Source organism: Condylura cristata, unplaced genomic scaffold (genome assembly GCF_000260355.1).
Source record: "Condylura cristata isolate star-nosed mole 26May11 unplaced genomic scaffold, ConCri1.0 scaffold00023, whole genome shotgun sequence".
Lineage (NCBI taxonomy): Eukaryota > Metazoa > Chordata > Mammalia > Eulipotyphla > Talpidae > Condylura > Condylura cristata.
Window position 1 is genome coordinate 3,929,476 of NW_004567124.1, and position 18,527 is coordinate 3,948,002.

At 37.0% G+C, this 18,527-nt stretch overlaps 1 protein-coding gene across 1 annotated transcript in view; it reads right to left on the reverse strand.

Annotated features, from left to right (window-relative positions):
* NOX5 (NADPH oxidase, EF-hand calcium binding domain 5) overlaps window positions 1-17,785 on the reverse strand; it is a 56,550-nt gene extending 38,765 nt beyond the window's left edge. Inside the window, 1 exon segment of the mRNA XM_012728518.1 lies at window positions 17,699-17,785. Coding sequence (XP_012583972.1) covers window positions 17,699-17,727 — 29 coding nt within the window. The 5' untranslated portion in view covers window positions 17,728-17,785.
* Between the last annotated feature and the right edge of the window lie 742 nt (window positions 17,786-18,527).

Sequence of the window (18,527 nt, forward strand, 5' to 3'; positions counted from 1 at the left end):
TCGTCTATCTGTCTGTTCTGTTCCCCACTCTGTCTCTGGTGAAGCCTCTCACCGCCCCTGAGCCTCTGGCCTGTACCCCAGTTCTGTATGCAAAAATAAATAAATCTTTAAAAAAAAAAAAGTTGACATTATGAAACAGGAAATAAAGTAGTTTAGCAGTCAACACTCATTTAATGGACAAAATTATTTTTCAGATTCATTTAAAACAAAAGAGCAAGATTAGTGTAAAAGTTGTATTAACCCCCTGTATCTTTTTTCTTTTACTCTCCCAAATAAGTTATGGTTCAGTAGGTAACTAATTAAAACAAAATTCTTGCTGAAATAGGCTCATACTAACTCATCAGAGATGATCAGCCAGATGTTAAAAACAGATATAATTAAATTTACACTATCTGAATTTCCAATTCAATTGCATTCAAAGCAAAGGTAATATTCAAACCTTAGTACTTTCTTAATTTATTTCATTTTCCTATCATTCCTACTCTTAAGGTTGGGGTGAAGTTTCTCAACCCCAATGTGGAAAACAAAAAAGATTAAGGTAAGATACTTTGAAATCCTGCTCAACTCCCTTACTCCTGAGTCAGGAGTTTAACATGTTGGGATTTTGTATTATCTGTAACTTTGAGTTGATTTTGCTATTGTCATGAATATACATTGACTTAATTCAGAAAAGCAAGTCACTTTTTACCAAACTCTAATATTTAACTCCTATTCTTCTGAAGGCAAAATGAAATAATAAGCCATCTCTTTACAAGCAAAATAAAATAGCAAACTTTTTTCAGCTCTTTGGCAAGCACAAAATATAAAAATTTGCTTTATATTTACATAGTCCTCCTCTATTCCTCAACTTCAACGAGATGGAAAGTTAGTCAAAATTGAAAGCACATTGGAAATTTTTTTTTAATTCTAATAAGAAAAGTTTAGTGAGACAATGTGATAGTGGAAAGGTACCAGATTTGTCTGGAGTACTAGATTCTATACATAAAGTCTGCATTTTATGTCATGCTTAGAAAAATTTTACATACCCCAAGGTCCATATGATGATGATGCATGTAAAAGAAGAAATATAGAACATAAAGTAGGTTTTTATATTATCCTGATAATTTTTTTAAACTTGGTGACATAGCATCATACATTTTGTATGTGAATTGAAGATTCTTTTTAATGGACTAGGAAGATAATATGCCAAACTCATGTGGTTAGTTGCCTCAGAGAAGGAATGGTCCTTAAAGGGGCTTTAGAATTATCTATAGTATATTACTGTGTATACACACATACAGTCATTTACTATAATAAATTTATAAAAAGTCACATTTTAAAAGGATAATATTTTTATATTTTTATATGTATAAAATGCATTGTTCTGGATCTACAGCTTTTTTTTTTTTTGAAGGAAAGTATTCAATAAAATGAATATGGTAGTGCAATAGAAAAAAGTTTTGATTCTGGTCCCTGGCTCTACCACTTTCTAATAATACAACCTTAGGTTATTATTTATTTCCCTGAACATTTTCTTTCACTTTTTTTTGGGTTATATCCTTGAACATGTTATTAACAAATAAATTAGATATCTGAAAACACACTGAGAGCCACAGAACACTATATGTTAATTTCTATAAAGGTAGCTGCTTACTTTATTTGAAAATTTAAATCCCTAAAAATTATATTAAAATTATATCTTAGATTCTGTTTACTGTGAAACTTAGGACATTTCCTGCTAAGCGAAGAGAACAAGAGTAGAATATCTAGCTCTCCATTAATATTGAACATCATGTTAGAAGTAGTATTTAATGTAATTACACTGGAAAAATAACTAGAAGCATGAGAACTGGGAAGAAAAGTAAAACTATTTTTATATAGAAATGATATAATTATAAATCTAGGCAACACAAAAGAATCCATTGAAAAGTAGCAAGGTTTAAAATCAATATACAAATATAAACCAATTAGGAGATAAAATGAGAACGATGCCATTTTGATAACAACATAACTAATCATAAATTTTAAAAGACATGCCCAAAATCTATATGAGGAATTATAATAGGCTGAATAGAGACACACAGAAATTAGGTCTTAATCCTTGGATGTGTATTACTTTTATAAGAAAAGAAAAGGTCTTTGTAGATGTTAACTATCTTAACAAGAGTAATCACCCTGGACTACCTGGGTGGGTTCTGAATAATCCAATCAAAAATGTTCATGGTGTTGGGGAAATCTCACAGAGAAGGAGGCTGAAATATGGAGAGGCAGCCAAAATTAGAGTTATGGGGATACAAGACATGGAATGCTGGCAGCCACTAAACATTGGAAGAGGCAGGGAAAATGCTCTCTTAGAGCTTCCGGGGAATCATGGTCCTGCTTTTGATTTTAGATCAATGAAACTGACTATAGACATCTGAACTTTTAGAACTGTAAGGGAATAATACATTTCTGTTGTATTGAGACACCAAGTTTGTGGTAATTTATTATAATAATCACAGAAAACCTTCATGGGAATATAATAAATGTTTTAAAAGGACCTATGTAAAAGGAAATTCATATTCATTCCAACAAGGAAATTCATATTCATTCATTCATTCAAGATGCCATTCTCTCTACTAATTTATTTATATGTTAATATGCTTATAATAAAATATCATTAACTGGTTTTTGGAATTAGAAAAATGAATCACAAAGTTCATCTGGAAGAACAAATGAGTAAAAATAGTCAGAAAAACACAGGTTAGCCCTAGTATATTAAATATATAAATGTATTATAAAGCCTCATTATAAAAACAGTATAGCACTCCATATAAATGTACAACAGAAAATGTAGAAACAGAACCAACTGCACTTGGAAAACCAGCTCAAGGTAAGGGAACATTCCAATTCATAAACTATTCCAGCTAATAGATGAAGAAGCCATTTATAATTATAAAATAATCATTATGCAATAATGACCATTATCGAGGATTACTTATATCACCAAAGATACATAATCAGACACTGTGTGCTTCCTGATGAAATAACCCAATATCACCTAAGACTAGCAGTCTTGCAAAAAAGGTTAAAAATAAATCTAACAGGTCTCTCTAGATCTACTTAATACACAGAAAATATGTGGGGCAGCAAAAGAATATATGAACTACAACCTGGGGGATGTCGTCAGCAAAAATCTAACTGTGGGGAAGTACAGGACATATGATCAAATTTTTCACCAATTAAATTGTAAGGGAAAAAAAAGAGAAATGATGTATCAATGATGAATCTTGCTAAAATCCCAATCAAACTGGAAAAGAGAAAGAAAGAATGAAAGTTTGAACACTGACCATCTACTTGGTAATATTAAGGAATTATCTTTAGGTGTGAAATTATTTTTTAAAATACTTGTATAATTTAGTACTTCATATTGAAATATTCATTGATATATGATATCTGGATTTTGCTTCTAAATAATTCAAGCCCAAGAAATTGAAGATAGAGACTAGGAAGGTGAGATTAAAGGGGAAGTAGATGGAGACATCAATGAAACAATGTTAATTATGACTTAATAGCTAAAGCTGATAATAGATATATGGAGACTTATTAAAAAATTTTTCTACTTGTGTATATAATTATATACACATATATTTCTATAATGAAATAGCTTTAAAACTATGTTTTGGAAAAGTTTCAATTCTGAGCAACTATTCATAAACAAACCTAAAATATGCAACCAAAAAAGACTTAAATGCTTTTAAAAAGACATTGTTACTAGGTTATCATCTGCACGAACATCTTTAACCATTTAGCTTGTCTCTTCTCAAATAGTAAATAGGACATGCAAGTTACTGTTATGTGAGTTAGAAAGTCAAAGGACTGGTGATATTTAATACAAATTTATCTTTTAAAAACTGGAGTATTCATTATCTCCTTATACTTTTAATCAGGCAACACTAAAAAGTCTGATCATTGCTGCATAATTGCTTTTCCTCTCGCCCTCATGTATCCTTTTGTCCCCACTTTTTTCTATTGCTAAATCCATCCTCTCTCTAAATGCTTTCCCACTTTCCACTTTTGTCCACTAAAACATTTACATATTTCATATTGACTTCAGTTCTCTTGATCAGGACTACTTTTGCAAAGGCATGTGATCTTTACAATACTGTTTGCAGGCAAGGCGGTAAAAGATAGTCAACTCTCCAGTATTCCTACGCATGTCCCTGGTGCAACATTTTTTTTTATTCTTCAGGAGATTCTAAAAGGATGAATGACACAAGCTATGCAACGTCCATCGTCTGACAGATTCCGGGTGGATCGGGATAAGCTCTGAAAAATCAGACTGTCCACTGCTAACTTATGTTATGACCTCCCTTTTTTGTATAAACATAATATCAAAATATTCTGAGCAACATTCAGTTTACAACTGGATTGTCTTAGCCACACAGGCGGCTGCCTGGTTCAGGCAAGCTGCCCCAGTAGGAGAAATTCCTCTGTCTCCTGAGACAAAAGACAAGCCCCAGGAGAAATAAGACCCCAGGACATAAAAAACTCCTGGGAAGCTTTCCTTGGTTTCTTTGAATAAAAAATAAACTTCAGATAAGGCTCCCAGGGCATAAGAACTCATGGACAAATTTTAACCTTGACTACACAGGTATTGTTTGATATACAACTGTACAACTTTCTCTTAATTTACTCCTTTTTAAAACAAACACTAACTACTCTCTGCTAGCCTCAAATTACCCATTAGCTCTTCCTTAGACAATCACTGATAACACTGCTAACACAATTTACTACTATCCCAAGACCCTTAACAACCTTTGCTAACAAGCTCACTCTTTTCCAGACCCCTCTTCCTTTGATGATAACTCGACAGCTGTATATATGATAACTGTCACAAAAACATATAATTTAGCATACCATAAATTATAAACAGAATGCTTTTCCCCTTGTCCTTGAGAATGTTTCATGGAGATATCTCATTAACTTACCCTATGCATTATTACAATTAACTACTTGCTACACAGTATAAATAAAGACCTGCTGAAGGAAAAGCAGGAAGACTTGCACCATATCCTGACTCCCGTGTCTTCCTCGCGTCCGTTCCCCTCTCCCCCTTTTGGAATATCCGCTCGTCGACACCTTCCCATCTCAGGGTCCTGCCTGTGCTGCCTCGAGACACCCCAAAGGTTGGAGCTGGTCTCCGACAGATGAACAATATTCAAATTCTTGCAAAGACAATACTATTCTGCTGGAATATGGGTTATTTTACTTTGATATGTATAGTTTACTTTGGCATGCTTTATAACATCCCCTCTGCTTTTACCAGTTAGTGATCTTGACACTGCATAAAGTTGGGGGGTATCAAACTTTATGGGTCCTCACCCATGTGCTCACAACTGCAAGACATGACTCAGGCTCACAATGCAACAACAGCGTTTATTAACCAAGGTGAAATTGAGAAAAAGGAGAGTTTCTAAGACTACAAACGGCTGACTGTCTTACCCTATATAGTGTCTGCAGTGTCCAGTAGTCCAAACCAAAGGCTGTTCGTGCAAGATGGCACTGTCCCTTGGACAAGAGCTTGGAACTGGTGACACACTAATAAATGGTAGACCAGGACTCACATCATAGTGGCGGCTGGAGATAGTCACAGGTTGCACTGCTAGAGCAGCAATGCAGCAGTCAGCAGCAGCTGGACTGGGCAACACCAGACACAATAGCACCAGGAGGCAATGTTGGATATACCAGAGGCAGGGGCAGCAGTCAGGCAGCAGTGCCAGAGGATCAAAGGCAGTGGACAGTTCTTACAGAGAGCCAGACACAGGTCAGCAATGCCAGTCTCTGGACAGCAGTGATGGTCAACACTGGACACTGCTGGTGAGGTAGACAACAGGTGGCAAGTCAGGTACCAGCTCTTTCAGAAACACTGGGCATAGGCCCATGGTGCCAGCCAGCAGGTGATGTTAGAAGCAGGGCCAGAGGTAGATAGAAGCAACAGTTGGGTGGTTGTTTGAAGCAGAAATCAGATGTGAAGGTCTTGAAGATCTGTCAGAGGACGAGTCTCTCAGGTGAATGGAAGGAGAGCTGGAGGTCTGATAAAAAAGATCTCAAAAGTGTGTCCATCTATCCAGGAGAGAGTACAGGTGAGCCTAACTTTGTGAATCTGTGCCTGATGATGTCTGAAGACTAGTTCATAGCCCTTTGGGGCTTCGGGGTACTCACCTTTCAAAGGTGATTGGTCTGTTTTAAAAAGCAGTTACATTTCTTTAGATTTGACCAGTACCAGTGCAAGCCAAAACCTGAATGATCAGTTTACAAAATCCACCAGTTTCAAAACTGAAACCCTACCAACATGTGAAACCCAAGGCAGCCTCAGTGGTGGTAGAACCCACAACAGAGCCAGAGCACAAGTTGGAGTAGCCAGAGCATGGGCTGCCATGGCACTGGTGGTAGCACAGGCTGATGCTATTAGAGCTGGCACTGCCACTGCGTCAAAACCCACCAGTCTGTCCTGTGGTCTTGCCCACACACTGACTGTTGCCCACAGTCTAGGTCCTGGCGTGCCACACCCTACTCTCCTCACTGCTCAGGTTGGGTACAGTGGAGGGCTCCTCGTACAATCTAATCAAAGACAGCAATGCCTCAGGACTTAGTAATGTAAGAGTCTCTTCCATCTTGAGAAATTGTAATGCTATTCTCCAGGACCTCTAGTAGGCAGGAGGCTATCTGACTGACCGAGTAATTATTATGTACAAGGCTCTACATGGAGGGCATTGAATGAGGGGAGTGTTTTATATAGAGGAAGTAGAGGATACTTAAAGGATTATATGCAAATTCTCAGGTAAAAATTCAAACATGGGCCCTCCCTGGTGGTGTAGCGGGTTAAAGCACAACACAAAGAATCTTAAGCCACTTCTGCATGAGTTCGATTCCCGCCTGCCCCGGAGGAGACCACATGGCGTGGCAGACCTCTCCTGACCCACCCACTGCTCCCCTCAGCAGTGTACTTCGCTGATTTGCCTGTTCTGTACCCCACTCTGTCTCTGGTGAATCCTCTCACCCTCCGCATCTCTGGCCTGTACCCCAGTTCTGTACGAATAAAAAAATAAATCTTTAAAAAAAAATTCAAACATAGGCTGTCTCACTTCAAATCAGGTATATATAACAACTACAAAATGTTTTCATAAAAAAATGACACACCAATAGGACTATAGTGATAAAACTGTCCTGGGAGAATATAACTCTTAAAATATGAATATTAAAATACAATAAATAAATAGCATATACAAAATTTTGCTGTACTGTCAAGTGAAACAAAAGGCATGTTTTTCACCTATTACTATGTATTTGAAAACATTACAAATAATGAATCTGAATTTAATATTTTCTTACTACAAAGTATGGTTAGGAACTGTTGCAAGTGACTGATAAAATACCATTCACAGCGACATGGATGGAGCTAGAAGTGATTATGCTCAGTGAAATAAGTCAGAAGGAAAAGAAAAATATAGGATGGTTTCACTTATAGAAGGAATATAGGGGAACCAAATAAGGGATCGGGGGAAAAAATAACCAAAAAAACAACAAAAATAGACAACTATAAATCAGAGACGTTTTACAGTGGAAGGGGAGGAAGAGGGATCAAAACAAGGGTGAGGAGAGCACAGCAGACTATGGTGATGGTGCACAGGTGAATTCGTGGTGGAAATTCTTTGGGGATTAACACTGTTGTAAAATATATATAAAGAAAGTAATTTTTGAAAATAAAATTTGCCATTTTAACAACAAAAATGTAAATTTACTTCAAGAGAAGTAAAAGGGAAGTTAGTTGTGTTTATGCTAAAGAAAATAATAAATCATGATTTTAAATGAGCAATAAAACTCCAAACAACAAACATTAGTTCAATATATTTATATTTCCTCCTCATGGAATGGCCAACTAAAGGACAAAGAAAGAAGTATAAGGAATAACATAAAAGCCAAATAGCATTTCACTGTAAAAGAAATGCCAGTTAGAAACAATTTTTGTGGTCCAACACTATTGTTTTTGCTGAGGGTCACACTGGGTTAGGAAGTGCTTCAGGGCTGTCTCTGGAAGTCAGCACCATGCCAGAAGATATTAAGATCAAGTCAAAAACTACTAGAGGAATCTTTTGACAGCCACTTCCCAACCAGAAACAGACCAGGAAGTGCTTGAAGAACTGCCTAGACTTCCACCCCTGTGAGAAGGCAATGACAGTTAAAAGGGGTCATGTCTCCAGGTGAGAATGGTACCTGCCCCTGTTCTCCATGTCAATTTGGAACAACCACAGGGTAGAATATTTCCTGGAAAGACATAGAGCTCCACCCTACTTCTCCATCCTTTTTTCAGTGTTGAAGGGAAACCTGGGCACTTGGTGATCCCCAGTATGGGATCCTAAATTCTGGCTTATCTAATTGGAAAGGTTAAAAAAAAAATGTTGTTTTGGCAGTTGAGTAGACAAATTTTTTTAAACAATAAAACCTAGGGTTGGCATTTGTATAGTTATTTCCTTAGTAACTTCTTATTTCCCAATGACTCCCACATCCTCCTTCACTAATCTCTCTCTAGCATATTTACCTTTTCTTTACAGAACTTGGATAATTATTTTTGGACTGGGAGAAAATATCTGTAATGTCTACAACTGATAATTAGAAAAAGACTACATACACACACACACACACACATATATATACACACACACACATATCTATTTAAAGTATACAAATCAATTTAAATTATAAAATAGACAAATGGGTAAATATCACTAACAAGTATTTAGCAGGAGAAAACCAGAATGATCAATAAACAAGAAAATATGGTGAATGTCATGAATAAATGACATTAATAAATGAAATTATGAACAAGACAACATATTAAGTTTATGCCTATCCAACTGACAAAATTTTAAAGTCTTTCAAAGATAACAAATTGGTGAAAAGCTCCCAAAAATTTCTAGTGGAAGTATAGTTTTCCATAATTTTAACTCTACATATTTGTTTAATATTTGTTAACTTTTACATATAAGCTCTTTTGGGTCTGTAATCATGTCTGCTTGGTGTATCATCTATAACTAGTCCCTGTTGGAACCAATGCCTAGAGCTATAGTAGGCAGTCAAAACACATTTGTTGAATGACTAAATGCATGAACAAAATGCAAATTTACTGTACTTCTAGTAACTTAAGGACATAATCGCATGTACCAACATTTCTGATAGAAGAATGCTACAGAAGAAAGCTAAACTTCTTGTCATGAATTTAAATCAACCTGGTAGTCTAAAGATTCTTTCATGGTTATTTGGCTAGGAGTCCAATAATTATTAGGTAGAAAACCGAGGCAATAAAAAAAAATCTTTTAGGTAACTCAAGAAATGTTTTTTAGCAATAAAAGGTACAACTTCTGCCATATTTTTCTAAATTTCTAAGCCAGCAGTTATCTAAAATAACATCATAAACATTGTCATTAAAGAGCTCCACTTTTCTGAAAGTCCCCTTACTTCTAGCTGGTTCTTACCAAATAGCCTAATAGAAATCACATAAATTTAAAACTAATTTTTTAAAGTCTGTTAATTTTCTTTTATGAGTCTGTTAATCTCTAAAGTAACATCACATGAACATATTTTAATTTAATTACAATCTCAAGCAATGTTAAAATACCTTCATAATTTACTTTTCACATATGTTAAAATATACAATCCATTGATTTTTAGTTTATTCACATCACAGTAACCTAAAATCAGTTTCATCATCCCCAAAAGAAACCCATTTTACCATTGTTCTTCACCTTAACCCTTAGCAACCATTCATCTAATGACAATGCCTTTACCTATTTTAGCTATTTCATATAAATGAAAGCATGCCCTCTGTATCCTTTTGTGACTGGCTTCTTTATTTAGTACAATGCTTTCGAGGTCACCCATGGTGTAAGTTATACTAGAATTTTATTTCTTTTTATGGTCAAATAATATTCAGTTATATGGATATACCATGTTTGTTTATGCATCTAACAGTTAATTGACATTGGGATTGTTTCCAGTTTTATAGTTATATGTAATGTTGCTAAGAACATTCCTGTAAAGTGCTAATGTTGCTGGGTGCTTTCATTTCTTTTATGTATATATGCAGAACAGGAATTGCTAAGTCATATGTTTAACTAACACTCCAAGGAACTGCCAAAGTAGATGCATGCCCGCCATTCCCACAAGCAGTATATTAGAACTCCAATTTCTCCATATAATCCCAATCCTTGTTATTGTTTGTCCTTTAGATTATAACTGTCATTGTGGAGAAGTCATATCTCATTATGGTTTTGACTTGTATTTCTCTAATGGTTACTGGGTATCTTATCATGTGCTTGTTGGTATTTGTGCTTCTTTGAAGGAATGTACATTCTGGCATACTGCCATATCTTACTGGGTTGTCTTTATGTTTTTAAGATGTATGAATTGTTTATATATTCTAGAGATGGGTCCCTTATAAAATATGACTTGAAAATATTTTCTACTACTCTGTAAATTGTCTTTTCATTTTTTAAGATTATCACTTGTGGAACAAAAGTATTTAATTTTTATATAGTTCAAGTTATTTTTTATTTTGTTGCTTATGCTTTTGGTCACCCCAAAAAAATCATAGCCAAATTCAAGGACACCAAGATATACATAACATTTTAATTTGAATGTTATAGTTTTGGCCTTTACATGTAACTCCACAATACAGGTGGAGCTCATTTTTGTACATATAGTTAAGGTAAGCGTTCAACTTCATTCCTCTGTCTTACCTCCCTGAATCATTTGCAGAAAGAGCTGCTCATTTCCCCTACGGACTATCTTGGCATCTGTGTTGAAAATCAATTGGTCATTAAGGTAAGAGTTCCTTTCTGGATCCTCACTTCAGTTTCATTAATCTGTTTATTCTATGACAGCACTACTTTGCATTGATTACTGTAGTTTTAGGCACAAAATTTTGAAATCATGAAATGTGATTCAAATTTTGTTCTACTTTATGAGGATTGACTATTCTGGGTCCCTTGAAATTTTGTATGAAGTTTAGTATCAATTTATTAATTTGGGGGGGAAAAGCAAGTTGGGTTATGATAGGTATTATATTTAGTCTATACATCATTGAGGAGTACTGCCAACTTAAACATTTTTTAAGCTGTCTTCAAGATTATATATTTAATTAGAATAGTATGCATACTATTTGATTAGCACTTAAAATTTCTTTTACTGTACAAAGAGATATACTTAAAAAATACTTCTAAGTCAAGAGGGAATGCTAAAAATCTGATTCTCAAAATTAAAATGGGAGCTCTGTGATCATGTGCTTAAAATAGTTTGTTTTTCATGGAAGCAGCCCAAATGCCCAAAAGTAGATGACTGGATAAAAAAGATGTGGTACATATATACAATGGAATATTACTCAGCAACCAAAAAACAGAAACACATGTCTTTTGCAGCAACATGGATGGAGCTGGAAAAGATCATGCTTAGTGAGATAAGCCAGAAAGAGAAAGAAAAATACCGATGGTTTCACTCATAGCAGGAGTATAATGGACCAGGCAAGAAAATAACAAGAATAATGAACAGCCATATACCAGAGACATTTTGTGGGGGTGGAGTGGGGAATGGGATCAAAAATGGGGGATGGGGGGGAGGGAGGGAAGTGCACGGGATTATGGTGATGGCACACTGATGACTTGGTGATGGGAAACCCGCGGGATTACAATTGAGATGGAAAAAAAAAATGTACAAAATGATGTAAAAATAAACTGTTATAAAAAAATAGTTTGCTTTTAAAAAGCTAAGGCTTTAAAGCCCAATATTGTTAAACACACAGTTTCTCATAAGAAAAAATATCTAATAAATTACTAATAGCAGCAAAATGTCCATGTAACTGGACTGCTTAGTAAAGAAAGAAAGATAAAAGTTTAAACTCTCATTTAAAAATAACTTAAAATTCAATGGGATACTTTGGCCTTTGCGCTTCAAACGTGCACATTTTTTACCTTGATAATAGCAACTGGTTCTTATACTCAAAATTTAATGAAGAACCATGTGTGCTCTTCTTTTTTTAATAAGTCATATATAAGAATTTTTATTATACCAAAAGTGAAAAATAGAATGATTTATCCATGAAGAACTCAGGCACACAAAGTTTTTAACATATACCCAAATCCTGAATCGTTCATAGGCTCACCAGGCTCTGGCTGAAAGTCCTTAACTTTGAAGAACACATTGCTTGTATTTTTTCCACCCACATTATGAGGTAGAGTCACAAATAAGACTTCCCTCAATCTATGGAAGTTAATTTTGCCAATAACTTAATGCCTAAGAGTTTTCATCATGTAATAACTGACCATTAAAACACCGACAACTTCAAATTAAAATGAACTTCAATAAAGTTAAATAAAATGAACATAAATAAGATTCTGAAGTACTTGCAACTCAAATCAAAGTTGTAATAACTCTTACAACTCAAAGTTGTAATAGCTATGCCTTGTGACTCAAAGATTAATCACAACAGAAAACATTGTTTTATTGACTCAGCAGTTTTTCTATAATGTTAAGTCATATTTTAATTTTTGCTGACAGGTATAACAAGTAATTATGTTCATAATAAGTAAAGTGTTCTAATTAAAGAAAGAGAACTTAAAGGTTGGAGAATAGGAGAATCAAGTTGGCAAAAGGGTAGATTTTCAATGATAAGAAATATAATTGCTAAATATAATTGATGATATTATATCATTAAAGTTTATTACAAGGGTAGAACTTAAATGTTGAACCACACATAGGTAAAGATCTGAAGTAATGGTTGTGTTTACTCAATGGTGGGAATTTTTTCACAATGTATATGGAGATCAAATCATTACACTATACACTCAATAAATACCTCAATAAAGCTGAAAAAAATAGATGCAACTTTATGACTTTGTATTTCTCTGTACTTATGTTCTTGAGTAGTGTCTTTCCACACTATGAACTAGCCTACAGACTTGTCCTACAGAAATTAGCAAATCTGACAATAGATAGGTTTAATAAGAGCTTGCATACCAAGAGCTTGTAAAGCTTCCTCTTAGAAGCAAGCAGTCCCCTTATAAAGATACTTGAACTAGACTATAGAAATGAGAAGTCATGTAGAGAAAGACCCTGGAAGATGAGAAGTCATTCTGTATATTCTCACCCCAATTGATCTTCCAGCTAAAGACAGTTATATGAGTGACATCAGCTCAACCATAAAAAGGAGAAGAACTGCCCAGAAGAGCCCAGCCCACACATAAAATCATGAAAATAACAAATTTGGGGATAATCTTTCATGCTTTAATAGATAAATGAAAGTTTCATTAGATTATGTTTTTGGAAAAGAAATTTAAATTTAGCTTGGATAAATCAAGCTAAAGTTGAAAATCAAGAAGTAATCCTATAATAATATTAAAGTTCAATTGGAGCCAAAATAAATTAATGACTTTGAAATATAGCTCTTCTAGCTATCTTCAGAAAAATGACCTAAATAACAATATCATCCTAGTGCATAAGTTTGATGTGCATCTTAGGTACTTTGGTCTTTTTTTTAAAAAAGATATATTTTATTTATTTGTACAGAACTGGGGTACAGGCCAGAGATACAGGGGCGGTGAGAGGATTCACCAGAGGCAGAGTAGGAAGCAGAGCAGGCCAACTGATGAAGTACACTGCTGAGGGGAGCAGCAGGCGGGTCAGGAGAGGTCTGCCGCACCACGTGGGTCACCTCCCGGGCTGGTGGGGATCAAACTCATGCGGAAGTGGCTTTAGCTTCTTAGTGCTGTGCTTTAACCTGCTGCGCAACCAGGGAGGGTTCTTTGGTCTTTAATACCATGTTCCAATTATGTCACCTTGAAAGGATGGGAGCTTTCAAAGTGGGGAAGAAACAAAACTTGGGACAACAGGAAGCCTTTAAAAATACATGGAATGCCATCAAAATAATATAGAAAGCAGCTCAAAATAACTGAAAAACATAGGGCCCTCCCTGGTAGAGCAGACTGTTGGAGCACTGCACTGTGAAGCTAGGCCAAGCCATGGCCGCTTCAGTGACAGTTCAATCCCTACCCAGAGATGATCTACAAGTTGGAGGCGACCTCTCCTGTCTCGCCCACTGCTCCCCTCAGCAGTATACTTTGTCAGTCTGCCTGTTCTGTTCCCCACTCTGTCTCTGGTGAATCTTCTTGTCGCCCCTGCACCTCTGGTCTGTACTCCATTTCTGTATGCACAAATAAATAAAATCTTTTTTAAAAAATAGAAAAACATGACTTACCCCTGCACTCCATTCCCCATAAAACGATGGACAGGCTAATGAAATTCCTATTACTTTCCCCAAAGGCCATCCTCTAGACATTCATGTATTAGATACCAAATTCTTCATTATTGGAAACATTAAAGAAGTGTCATAACATTCCATCTGCATGTTTGAGAGACTTTCCTAAGTACCTGAAGTTGATCAAATCAGACCAAATCAATATTCTTAGAATTGGTCTCTTCAATATGTCCCACTCTGGTATGCAGATAACCTTGAACTGAAAACAAAATATCCCATGGAGACTAAGGAGAAACTCTCTTCTTTCCCTTAACCGCACCCCCCCCAACTTCCAAGTAATACCTGCTCCCACTATGACCTAAGGGGATATCATCCAGGTGTAGGTTTATTAATAAGCATTTCCTCAATCTAAGAATCACATCTTTCCTTTCTGAATAAATCTGAGGTCATCCTCTCCTTGTCATATAGAGTCCCTTTCCTTCTCTTTGCCATCCCAGGCCCATTTAACCTCATCCCTTGTTAAACTTCTTTCTACCCCATTGAAAGCAGGACCTACTTAGTTAATGGAGTTTCCCCATTATTTTAAAATTGTTTTCTCTTTGCTAACCAGTCTGATGCTGTTTTGATTATTCCACCACCAGAAAGAGCTCAGAAAGATAGGGAATTTTTTCCTGCATCCTGATATGCTATAGCCTGAGGCCTTGACAGAGTGCAAAATAAACTTGCAGCAGCAGAACCAAGTGAATGTTACCTTTTGAAAGTACTTGAAATAAATCTGTTATATCTTTGAATTTTAGGCCAATAGATGCAAACAATTACTGCTATTTGTTACCTTATTACTTTCAGTGCATCCAGTTGGCCCATTAGGGCAAGGATGGCTGTCAAAGACTTACTTATTCAGCCTTCGTGTAACACTAATCTAAAGAAGCAAGTTAGGAGGTTTGTTTGGTTATCCTCACTTAAAGCAAACCTGTATTATTGACTCTACTTTTGCTGACCTATCCAAAGAGATGACTAGAAAAAAGCAATTTACTTTGGAGATTTAAAAAAAAGGACCAAAACTAATGTTTTCCTTTCTTGCATTTGAGCTTCAGGCTCATAAATATTTAGTGACTTAAAAGGTAAATTATATGATTATTTGTATTAGTAGTTAAAAGTATGTCAATATATAACCATTATAATAATGTTGACAGTTATTCCTTTTGGTAACTCTTTTAATAGTCATTTTAATTTCTTTTAAGAAGCAAGTAGAAGAGTACAAATACATGAGGCATGATTTTAAAAACTGAAAAATACTTAAAACTGAAACTACAGAAAAATCAGCTACAAAATCTGAATGTACATACCTTTAAGCATATAGTAAAGGTCTAGATCCAGCATAGGTATATACATGCAGTACAGACTGATACACACCCAAGTCTCATTCATGCCAACCTAAATTTAAACTAATCCTACTTAAACTTGGGTTGGGCCAACTAGAAAGGTATGGGTGCTTACAAGAAGTACTGAGAGTTACAACATACGTAATTACTTAATACAATATCTATGATGTTTGTATAAGATACACTCAAACTTTTTAAGCTAGTTTATTAATAAATATCTAATTGCCCGATCTTTGATGTGAGAGCATTTTATATTAACCCTCTCACCAACAATAGTTGGAGTGACCATATTAACTAATAAAATGATTTATATTAAACACAATAGGCCTGGCTTCTTTTGGTATACTTACTCAAAAACTTTTTATTACTTTGAGAAAAAGAATGAGAGACAGAAACAGAAAGAGTGCTCATGTTAACTATGGAAAAGAGGGAAAGTGCATTTCCAAGATTTCTATGCACTATGACCTATACATATTTCCCTTATGTTTTGTATCAGCTGTTTATATACTTTTGTTTTCCTCAAAAGTATCTTTTCATTTCCCATAAGACTTTAAGAAAGCTTAAGGAAGGGGTATGGTTAGGCAAAAGGCTATATTGATTTGAGTACCCAAGGACTATTATCCAGCAGTCCCAGAGGGGACATGAAAGCACTAAATGTTACATTTCAACTGAAGTCTTCCTATTTTAGTCACTTGGGACCTAATGATCCTCAACTACCAGAATATAATAACTGCTCTTAGTTATAATGACCGAGAGATATCAGGAAAGGATGGTATCATCTTCAGTATACTCTGTTCCTACACGGCAAGGAAGAAAAACTTTAGAGCTGTTTTTGTTGAAAACAGCTAGCAATAATGCATACTAATATTTAAAAGACTAGCTTTAGTTATCTAGGATGCATTATCCAGAACATTCCCCACTAGTACTGATGATTTAAATCATGTTGTAGCTTATTTTTTTTAATCTAATGTTTAAGTAGGACCTTTTAGCAGTTCTGGAATATAGCTCTGCATAATTAGAATGAACTAGAGTACTTTTTTCACAGCTACCTGTTATATTTGATTTGGTTAAAGCATGGTGACGTGAGATAAGTTGCCTGGGACCTTAGTGACTACCTTTTGCTTAGTTTCTTGTTTGCAAGGTAGTCCCTGATTTGAAATAAACCCAACATTACTAACTGCTACAATTAACTGCGTTTAGGCTGGCTGGACAAATCCTGCAGTCTTTCTGGAGCACCAGAAGGCAGACACTCAAAGCGCTTGAGGTGTCCACATGAGGTTAATACAGTAGTCTTGGCACACCTGAAATTTCATCTTGTTGGTTTTCAGCTACTGGGGAGGGACAAGTGGAAAACTGTAGATCTGCTCTCATATTTTATCCCATGGGTCGGAGAAACTTTTGCTGTAAAGGGCCAGATAGCAATTTTTCAGACTTTGCAGCCCATCCTTCCTCTTTGGCAACCCCTCAACCGTGCAGGTGTTAAATGCACACACATACGTGTGTGTAAGTGTGTGTGTTACAAGGCAGGACAGCAACCCGGAAAAAAACCTAAAGGAAGCGAAGGAATGCACGTGGCTGTGCTGTAACAGCGTTATTTACGGACCATGGAATTGGAATGTCATCTTTTTCCACATGTCACAAAGACTACTGTAGCTCGTGTGCGCATCTGAAAATGTACGAACCGCTCTTGGCCAGCTAGCCACACAAAACCAGGACACGTGGACCCGCGGGCCGCAGTTAGCCCAGTCACGTTACCACACAACTTTTGGTAAAAGAAGAAACTAGCAAGCTGGTGCGGCGGTGCCTCCGAGAGCCCTGGTGCCCACTCGGCAGCGTCCCACACTTTGGGCCCCACTGCCCGGGTCTCTGAATGCCAGGGCAGGACAGTCGCGGGACACCTCTCCGCGCGCAGGGTCAGCACCTGGAACTGTGGCGCTTGGGGGCAGTAGAGAACTGGCCAAAAGGAGGCCGGCGTCGGGCGGGTCCCGGAACGCCGGGGGTCCCTCAGAAGTGTCCCCTAAGTCGCTGCCCATTCGGGGCGGCCACTCACTTGGAAACGCCGGCACGAACGAAGGCCATAGCAACAGCGTCACTAGGACTAAGGGCTTCATAGACATCGCCCGCAGCACTCCGCCATGCGACGGGAACGTCCAGGGGCCACCAGGCCGGGTACTTTAGGGCCAAAAGGAGAGGGAGTCGGTAGCCGACCGTCCTACCTCAGGTCCCAGGGCGCCCTGCAACGGTTGTCCCCTGCGCGCATGCGCAGCGAAGCTCGAACGGCCTGGACCCGCCCCCTTCGGGGGCAGCGCCGGTGCGCATGCTCGTTCTGCCTTAGACGCTCTGGGATCCATCACTATGGGCCTCGGGGTGTCTTAACACCCCGCAGGCTGTGGTGAGGCCTGCGAAGTGGCGGGGCCCATCCAGGGAAGCTGGGCTTATGGTAGCACGATCCCTAAAACATGGTCCCCGCGCGTAAAGAGCTAAGAATGTAAGAGACTTGCAAATAACCTAGCCATCATAACAGATGGAGGACGCATTAGGCACGATGGAGCCCAGAAGAGCGCACCCCCATCCAAAAGAGCTAAAGGGAGATTGCCGGGATGGAAGAAAATTTCTTCGAACGCTCCCAAGAACTGGGCATAGTTACTAGTTATTCTAGTTGTAAGATCCAGGGGTGGGGTAAAGATGGGGGTGGGGGACAGCTATTGAAGGTAAAGGAAGAAAAGTAGAGAGGCATTAAAGCCACATTAAGGGGCATGGTGTCTTAGTTTTTCCCAGAAGATTGCAGGCTTGTTTTTTTGCTTTTTGAAAACCAAAACTAGTTGGCTTTTCAATGGAGGATAGATCTATCTATGGAGGATAGATCATTAGGGATAGAG